At 26.2% G+C, this 10,743-nt stretch overlaps 1 protein-coding gene across 1 annotated transcript; it reads right to left on the bottom strand.

The window, feature by feature from the left end:
- Positions 1–4,701: 4,701 nt before the first annotated feature.
- Positions 4,702–5,223, bottom strand: LOC101499991 (uncharacterized). The gene has a single exon (XM_004517040.1). The coding sequence runs from the start codon at positions 5,221–5,223 to the stop codon at positions 4,702–4,704; it is 522 nt and encodes a 173-aa protein (XP_004517097.1).
- Between the last annotated feature and the right edge of the window lie 5,520 nt (positions 5,224–10,743).

Here is a 10,743-nt window from a genome sequence, read left to right as displayed (position 1 = left end):
AAAAAGTGTTCAACGGATTTAAAAGAATATTAGTTACATAAAAATAAATTATTTGTATCTAAATGAAAATAGTTGTCCATATTAAATTATAACTTAAAACATAGATAAAAGAAATAGAAGATGAGTAAAATTAAATGGAGAAAGAAATTGACATAAGCATAAATTTTGATCCAATTTATGAAATCGTCGAAGAGGTTACAAATATCACATTTTCCATTGATATTTGAGGTGAAAATTGAGAAACATATTAGATTAGAACTGAAAAGCATAGATTAAAACTATGAAAATAAATAAGAATTCAAAATAATTTGAAATAAGCTATGCACAGAAAAACTATGAATTTTCAATTCCTTTTTAATTTAAAAGATTTTTTTGAGCAAATTCCTTTTTAATTTAAAAGATTTTTTTGTAAGCTCAGACTTAGCTTATATGTTAAACAAGTTTTAAATAAATTGAAATCATGATATTCGCTTGTAGGTCTAATTAACTTATCAGGTTATTAATAAATCGAGTTATATATTTGTAACATATTTGTTGTTTATGTGTTGTGTGTTTGTTAATTGGAATTCTTCTAAGCAAGTTGTTATCTGACAAATTTAATATAGAAAAGCAGTCAGTTTGAGCCAAAGAAGGAAAAATTAATCCAAAGAAATTGTTTCTTGATATGTCAAAAAATTCAAGTGAGGTTAATTTTTCAATCTTTTGAAGTGATTTCTCCAATCAAATTATAGCTTGATAAATTCAATGACACCAATTCTACCAAATTTCTTATTTCTTTTGGAATATTTTTATCAATTGATTGCTTGAAAGATCAATACTCCTTAAAATGAGTTTATTATTCTTGAACAATTGATCTTCACCTTTCCACATCAACAATGCATTTAAATCATAATCGTCATAAGAAAACATTATTTCTAATGGCATTTCTTCTGGAAATGACATTAGGAATAAATTGTTGCTTGATAAAATTATTCTTAATGTCCACTCAAATTGTTGCATAAATTCGCTGTCACCAATACTACCAAATTTTCTATTTTTTTTTGGAATGTTTCATATCAATTGATTGCTTGAAATATCAATGCTCATTAAAATGAGTTTATTATTCTTGAACAATCGTTCTTCACCTTTCCACATCAACAATGCAATAAAATTATAACCGTCCTAAAAAAACATTATTCCTAATGTCATTAGGTAAAATGAAAGTTTCATGGAATTTAGTAGAAAAAAAAACATTGTGAGAGATTGTAGAAAAATTCTTCAAGCATTTGAAAATCCGCTCTGATATATTGTTTTCAGATAAATCCAACAAATGAATATTTGTTAAGTAACACAGACTTTGAGAAAGATTCCCAGAGAATTGGTTCCTTCTTAAGCTTAATATTTGCAATTGTTGTCCTAACCAATATGGTATTGTTCGTGAAAAACTATTATCTCCAAAATCTAGCATGGCCATGTTTGTGCAATTTTCTAGAAGAAAGGTAACTTCTCAGTGAAGCTATTGTTCCGCATTATCAATACCTTAAGTTCAAGTAATGATCCAATTGAGGATGGAACTTCGCCAGACAATATACTGTCACTCATATCTATAAATTCCAATGCTTTCAAATAACCCCAACAATCGAAGAGCTGACTTGATAACTGCTTATTTGATAGATCCAATATGCCTAAGCTATCAACGATAATGTCAATACAAAAGAACAAATCAATTTTTGAAAATTTGTTCTTGGATAATAAAGGAATTCCACTTATACCTTTACCATCCATTGAAATTGAGAAATAAATATAATAAGGGAATAAATGAGATATAAAGGTGGAGAATAAAAAACATGAAGAAATTAGAGGAAAAATTCAAGAGGATCCATTAGTCTCTTTCCAGAAATAAACATATAAGTAAGATCTTTCACCATGTAAAAAGAAAGCTAAGTTAGTGTTGTTCAGGTTAAGGCTAAGGGCACGTGTTTTTCCTCTCTGTTTTGATCCCTCTAATAACTTCATTTCCTATGATCTTTGTTTAAATTTCTACACACTCAATCATAATATTAGTGCATTAAAATATTAGTGCATTAAAGCTATATTTTGTTATTATCAAAACAAGATAAGGAATTGTTCTTCAAATCATATTTATTCTAACACAGTCAAGTTGTTGAAGAATGAAAATACTATTGAGCTAGGTTTCAAAAAAAATAAGTTTAAGGGTTTTCTAAATAACTCTTACAAAAATGTGTTTTTAATGTTGTATTTTCATAAACCATTTCTCAACAGTTAGACAAAATAAAATATTGAGATCAAGAGTGTGGAGATGACTATATTGTGTTTAATGTTGTGTGTTACGTTTTTCAATAAGGATTGGTCGTTCTTTTATAGAGATCTTTAGGGATTCTGGTGGTTGTCCTGATTGCAAGAAATCAACACACATCGCGAAGTTTCGTATCAAAACTTTAGAGATTGACTTGCCATTAAACTTCGTCAAAATTATTCTTGAAATTGATTATGCGTATCTTGATATGGAGACAGAAATAACATAGAGTATTATGAGTAGAGCATGTCGCATAAACCTTTAGACAAATACGGATTCAGGGTGTTTAGCAAAGGATGTGCAAAAACTTTGAACGTTGACTTTTTAGAGCGTTGACTATTTATTGCATTGACTTTTCAAAAGTGTTAATTTCCATCAAAGCATTGACTATCCATAGTGTTGACTTTTTATCAGAGCGTTGACTACTCATCAGAGTTAGACGATAACTTCGAGACGAGATCATCAAAGACAAAAGTAAACAAATGTAGGTTGTATGCATAAAAGGCAAACCAATCAGAGTGTTGCTTGTATTAAATAGAGTCACCATAGAGGCACGTCAGAGTGTGTTCACCAGACTTAGAGTTGAAAAATAGAGTGGAGTCTTGGTGTTCATTTAACATAGATTAAACATCAAAAAATGAAACTTAATCTCAGATACAATAACATAATCATCCAAATAAATAAGGTTATAGTTGTTCAAACCAAATTGGTTCTAATCACTAATAAAAATTACAAATGCACACCATCAAGCAGGGAACAGCAAAACTGAACACGGGAGAATGAAACAACACATCACGCCAAACTCTAGATGTTTGGCATAGACTTGAAGAAAATAAACATTTGAAGAATGTAAGGTCCAAACTTTATAGATTAGCTTTTTTCAAATTAATTCATTTTTATGGATTATTAGCATAATCAATGCAGTACAGATAACTGCTAGCATAAGTGTATATGCAACAACAATTTTATGACTTCATATTTGATAACAGTAATCACTGAGATTCTAGTTTGGTTTGTGAAGAATAGCAAAATTGAACATAAATAAATAAATAAAATAGCTATGTCATAGAAAGAAAGAAAAAAAGTTATTAGAGGAAAACAGCAAAAGGCGTCAGAATTCAGAACAAAATAAAGAAAAGAAAATTAGCATGATATTCTGGCATTAGATTCCAGTATTCTTCCAACAATTCTTGGCATAAATTGAAGGCCAAAGTTTAACCTTTGTCTTTTCATAACTTACTTTTTTGACTTAAGGCTAACCATTTTGGTAGGCTAGTATGAAATATAGAGCTGGCAATTTTACAAACATACTAATTATTAGACAAAATTCAATATTGGAGTCCAAAAAATTCATAGTTAAAAAGGTCCCAAAAAATATAATTCTCAAAAAAATTTACCATAATAGGCCCTAATTTTCAAATGAATAAATGTACCTTATTCAAATAATGGACAAATTTTTTTAATGGGATATATACCTTGTCCCATTTCAAATTAGCATGATATGGGATAAATAATGGAGTGGTTAATTTTTTTATTAGACAAAATGGTATTTTCATTTGAAATGGGGGGTGGGAAGTTAAAGTGAGGGGGGTGTATGGTACATTTATTTATTAAGGCCCTAAAAATATTTATGGGCTTACTAGGGTCTATAAGCCTAAAAAAATTGATAATTTATTTTTTTATTTTTTTCGAGAATTTTTTTTTTAAAGTTTTCTAATAAAAAAGTTTCGATTTTATTCTTATAAAACATGATTTACAATGTTTTTATCAAAAAAATATTAATTCGAAAAAAAAAATCAATATTTTTTTAGAATTTTTTTTTTCATTTGTCTCAAAATTTTGAGAATAAAATATTTTTGATAATTTTTCAAGAAAAAGATCTCAAAATTAACAAAATATTGGACATATAAGCCCAAAGTCCACAAAAAATTAAGAAATAATGAACCGAAACTTTAAAAAAAATATTTTAATAAAGAATCTAATATTAAGGACCTAGTAAAAAAATTTGTAAAGAGACTTTAGAATTTGGAGTTTTATTGTCAGATCTAATCACATGTAACATTTTTAAATATATATTTATTAAAAAATGTTTGCTAAAACCTATAATTTAAGAAATCTCTAAAAATTCTATTTTGTTAACTAATTAAAACGACCTTTTGAGAATCATAAATTATATGATATTTTATTTAATTTCTATTTTATAATAATATTTTAAATATGTCAAACATTAATATGCGGGTTGAAATGCTTAAATTACATATAAGAAAAAAAAATTAAAAAACATTACAAAATCTAATATACAATAATATTAATAGAAAATGTCATTTATATTCTTAAAATTTTATTACCGTCAAATATGACACTTTATTGTAGCATTATTCAAAAAAAAAAATACAAATTGCAAACTAAACTTGCCGATTCAAATAACTTGTTATAGTCATCATGATATCACCAATTTTAAAAACATAGTAATTATCCCATTCACATTTTTCCGTTCCAGTTTTGTCATCATCATTACAACTAATAGAAGCCTTCATGACATCGTATACGGCCACCTCAGTCCCGTTGTAATTTCCAGCCTTCAAGGAGTTTTCAATCTCTTCAAATTTAGTTATAGCACCATTCTTCCCACCATAATATTCCAAACATTTTATGTAATGAGATTTTGGTGTAGTTTCTTTTTCATAATTATCAATTAGTGTCTTGAGATGTTTGACTGTGTTGGTCACTTTAGTATGTAACACATCTGTGACGTATCGGCCCATGACAAGTAGATCTGCACCTTGCTGTGATTTGAGAAGATTTAAGCAATATTTAGTGTCAGTGTATCCAACCGTGCAGATGATTTTAATATCTACAACTCTCGTAGCATATGTGGACACAACACATAAAACAAACACCAGTGCAAGAGAAGTGAAACGAATCATATTGTATAATTTGTTTTTTCTTAACTAACGATATTGTTTTGTTTTATTCTTTAGTGGCATTATATAGTTAATTGACTAACTTTTATAAATTTAAATTAGTTATTAAAGTTGATTTCGTGGGATTCAAATTGACTAGTTAAATATCTTAATAATGATTTGGATTATATATCTTTGATTGGTTAAAATGCAATTAATTAACTTGATTGATTTCGTGGAATTCAAATTGTCTAATAAAGTATGTTAATAATGATTTGGATTATGTGCTTTTGATTGATCAAAATGCAATTAATTAACTTGATAGATATCGTGGGATTCAAATTAGCTAATTAAGTATCTTAATAATGATTTGTATTATGAACTTTGATTGGTCAAATGCAATTAATTAACTTGATTGATTTTGTTGAGTTCAAATTGGTTAATTAAGTATCTTAATAATGATTTGGATTATGTACTTTTCATTGGTCAAAATGCAATTAATTAACTTGATTGATTGATTTGGGGAATTCAAATTGACTAGTTAAGTATCTTAATAATGATTTGGATTATGTATTTTTGATTGGTCAAAATGCAATTACTTAAATTGATAGATATCGTGGGATTCAAATTAGCTAATTAAGTATCTTAATTAATAATGATTTGTATTATGTACTTTGATTGGTCAAATGCAATTAATTAACTTGATTGATTTTGGTGAATTCAAATTGGCTAATTAAGTATCTTAATAATGATTTGGATTATTTACTTTCATTGGTCAAAATGCAATTAATTAACTTGATTGATTTCAGGGAATTCAAATTGGCTAATTAAGCATTTTAATAATGATTTGGATTATGTACTTTTGATTGGTCAAAATGCAATTAATTAACTTGATTATTTTGTGGGATTTAAATTGGCTAATTAAGTATCTTAATAATGAGTTGTATTATGTACTATGATTAACTTTTTGTTTTTGTTATTTATTAGTTTTTTTTATACATGCATTAAATTAAAAGAATATTTAGGTGCAAAGTCATGTTCCCATTTGAGCTTATGGTTGAACGGCTTGCAAAACAAACTTGTTATGTTATTTTAATATATAGTGGAACTATAAATCTAAAAGAATAAAGGAGTTGAAAATATCATTTTATGGTTTAAAAACTCAAAAGTGTTTAACGGATTTAAAAGAATATTAGTTATAGAAAAATAAATTATTTGTATTTAAATGAAATGATTGTCCATATTAAATTAGAACTTAAAATATAGATAAAAAAAAAAGGAAAAATAGAATATGAGTAGAATTAAATGGAGAAAGAAGTTGACATAAACATAAGTTTTGACCCAATTTATGAAATCGCCGAAAAAGTTATACAATCTCACATTTTTCATTGATATTTGAGATAAAAATTAACAAACGTATTAGATTAGAACTGAAAGGCGTAGATTAAAAAAGAAGAGAAAACAAATGGATAAAATTTAAATTTAAGTGGAGAAAGAAAATGATTTGATTTGACTCAACTGAGGAAATGATAAAGAGGTTATACAATATCACATTTTTCTTTGATAATTCGAGTAAGAATTGAGAAGTCATGAAGGATTTAATGTTGTGTAAGCCACAAAACTTTGTATCTAAAGTGTGTTCTCTACCAAAAATTAAGAAGAAATAGAAAAAATGATTCTTGAGATGACATAAGATATTATTAGGTACTCTGTAATATAACTAAAGGTGCTTTGTAATTCTGTAATTTGTAAGGGAAATATTTGTTACAACTTATTCTTCAAATAACTAACATGTAATTATTCTGGAAAAGTGAGCAGGATTAAGAATGAGATCAATATGCTATCCCAATAATTAGATTAAAAAACATGTTTCTATTAATAGTATCTCACAACATATGCTTTACAAATTAATTATTTAAATTATTGATAAATAGAATTTCAAACTCGTTTGTATTCGTTGGATCACATCATCTACTTCTTCTCCTACCTTTGTTCAACATTGTTGCAAATGGTACAATAGGAGATGTCTAGACAAACTTTTCCTGAGGATAGTACAAAGTGAGAAAAAAATGATATACTTGAGGTTGAGTGAAATAAATCAAATATATGTTTGAACTTTAAAATAAACAGCAAAAATAAATATATTTGAATTAATACTCCTTAAGATAGTTAAAATAAAAGTAAACGTTTTTAGTGATATAGTCATTTATAATTAATTGCAATGAAAAAAATTAAACAAAAAATTTAATTGGTATGAACTATCTGTTTTCTATAAAGTCAACTAATCAAAAATAATCTTAGTTAGTTGTTTGATATATTATGATTAAAGTTCGATATTTACACCGATGTGTTAATTTATGATCAGTTTTTTTATTAGATAGTCGATGAACATTAAAAGTGTAAAAAAAATTCATGTTGGATCAAATTTAAGCTCTTAAATAAATTATGATCAACTAAGATGAATATGAGAAATAAATTAAAAAAAAGTCAGCTTTTAAAAAAAACTATAAATTTTCAATTTCTTTTTAATTTAACAGATTTGTTGTAAGCTCAAGCATAGCTTATTTGTTAAACTAAGTTTAAAATAAATTGAAATCATGATGTTCGCTTGTAGGCCTAATTAACTTATCAAGTAATTAATCAATCGAGTAATATATTAGTAACATATTTGTTGTTTATGTGAGTAAACTTCTGATTACAATATGTAAAAGACGAACATTTTCTTCATAACTTGAAGGTTCAAAACTCTGAAATTGTATGCTAATTGGAATTCTTCCATGCAGGTTGTTATCAGACAGATTTAATATAGAAAAACAGTCAATTTGAGTCAAAGAAGGAGAAACTAATCCAAATAAATTGTTTCTTGATAAGTCAAAAACTTCAAGTGAGGTTAATTTTCGAATCTATTGAAGTGATTTCTCCACTCAAATTGTTGCTCCATAAATTCAATGATACCAATTCTAATAAATTTTTTATTTCTTTTGGAATATTTCATATCAATTGATTTCTTGAAAGATCAATGCTCCTTAAAATAAGTTTATTATTCTTGAACAATCATTCTTCACATTTCCACATCAACAATGCATTCAAATCATAATCCTGATAACAAAACATTATTTTTAATGTCATTTCTTCTAAAAATGACATTAGGAATAAATTGTTGCTTAATAAATTTACTGACATTAATTCTACCAAACTTTCTATTTCTTCTGAAATGTTTCCTATCAATTGATTGCTTGAAAGATCAATGCTCCTTAAAATGAGTTTATTATTCTTGAACAATCGTTCTTCACCTTTCAACATCAACAATGCATTCAAATCATAACCGTCTTAAGAAAACATTATTCCTAATGTCATTGGGTAAAATGAAAGTTTCACGAAATTTAGTAGAAAAAAACATTGTGAGAGATTGTAGAAAAATTCTTCAAGCATTTGAAAATCCGCCCTGATATATTGTTTTCTGATAGATCCAACAAATCAATATTTGTTAAGTAACACAGACTTTCAAAAAGATTCCCACGTAATTAATTCCTTCTTAAGTTTAACATTTACAATTGTTGTCCTAACTAATATGGTATTGGTCATGAAAATCTATTGTCTCCAAAATCTAGCATGGCCATGTTTGTGCTATTTTCTAGGAGAAAGGTAATTCCCAGTGAAGTTATTGTTCCGCAGTATCAATACGTTAAGTTCAAGTAATGATCCAATTGAGGATGGAACTTCGTTAGACAATATATTGTCACTCAAATCTATAAATTCCATTGTTTTTAAATGACCCCAAGCTATCAACCATAGTGTCAGTACACAAAAACAAATCAATTTTTGAAAATTTGTTCTTCGATATTTCAAGTAATGTTGCCTTTCGAAAAAATAGTGGGATTGAATCTTCAAATTGATTTGAGTCAAGAATTGCTTGAAAATTTTTAGAAAATCTTACAGAAAAATTTGAAATTGGGCCGTTGAGATTATTGTTAAAAATATTTATGAAAATTAGATTTGTTATTTGAGTCCAAAACCACATTTTTTTCGTATGTGATTTTAGCTTAAAAAAAGTCCAAGTCTTTGAAATACTTTTAACACCATATAGGGAAACTAGGCCCTATTGCTACAATGTCTAATGATTGGTTGTTTGACAAAATATAATGATTTATTTAACTTCCAAAGTATCATATCCAGGAATTCCACTTATATCTCTACCATCAATTGAAAATAAGAAATAAATATAATAAAGGAATAAATGAGATTTAAAGGTGGAGATTTAAGAACATGAAGAAATTAGAGGAAAAAATTAAGAGGATCCATTACTCTCTTTTCAAGAATAAAGATATAAGTAAAGATCTTTCACCATATAGAAAGCTAAGTTAGTGTGGTTCAGGTTAAGGTTAAGGGTAGGTTTGTTACATATTTAAAAAAATAATTGATTTTAGTAGTGCATAATTTAAAAATTATCTTTTAAAAAATTGAGAAAATAAAAAGTTATTTTTGTGTTTGTCAATCGTAATAGAAAATTACTTTTTAGAAAAAAATTAATTATAAAAAATGATTTTTTTAAAAAAGCAACTAAAAGTAAGTTCTGAAAAAGTTAGTTTTTAAAATATATCTTAGATTTTATTTTTTATAATGTTATAGTAAATAGATACAAACTTTTAAAAGTGACTATTTTACGAGAAAATGTAACAAACGCATCCCAAATCTATTGCCAAATTGGTGCCAAACTAAGGACGTATGGATTTGTGGCAGCAAGATTTTTGGTACTTGGATAACCGTTGATGATCCACTTACTGGTAATCAAAATCGCCACTAAATAAAAATTTCAGTCAAAATCATTGTTTCTTTTAGTGCGAATGATCATCTCGAAGAAGTATATTTTTGTGCGATTGTATTTGAACATAAATTATTATATTACTTTTTTATGTATCTATTTTGATATAAACAAACAAAAATTGAACTTTAGAAAAATAAATTTTATTATTTAAAAGACAAATTATTCATCTTAAAATTCTCTATTTTCTATTTTTATTTCTACTTTACTTAATATTCTCGGCCTATTTTTATAAATTTAGTATCTGAGTCAAATTTAGTTCAAACTTTATTAAAATCAAAAGAGATTAATAAATTTTTACTATACTTAAATAAATTTTTTATTTTTATAAAATTTTATTTTTTTTCTATAAAGAAATTACATTTTATATAGTCACTATAAAATTATTACACAAACACTCTCTATTAGAACGAAACATATTAATTATTGTTTAATTTTTAAATTATTTAATGATATTTTGTAAATATATTTAAAATATTATTAAAAATATTTTAAGTTACATTAAATTAAAAATGAATTTTTTAAACATTTTAAAATAATATATACGTAACAAAAATATAAATCTAAATTTTATTTTGAACAAATCATTCGAAAAAAAAAAAAATCAATATGCTGAGAGGATTGGGAACAACAAAAAACGAATACGAATGCGAAGATGCACTCCAATCGGTAGAGGGGATACGTGCATGATGCTAACACTGTGCGCTTTGGTTAAAAAAATT

This window comes from Cicer arietinum, chromosome 2 (genome assembly GCF_000331145.2).
Source record: "Cicer arietinum cultivar CDC Frontier isolate Library 1 chromosome 2, Cicar.CDCFrontier_v2.0, whole genome shotgun sequence".
In the NCBI taxonomy this organism is placed as follows: domain Eukaryota; kingdom Viridiplantae; phylum Streptophyta; class Magnoliopsida; order Fabales; family Fabaceae; genus Cicer; species Cicer arietinum.
Note: the sequence above shows the minus strand (reverse complement) of the source record. Positions and strands in the feature narration are given on the sequence as shown.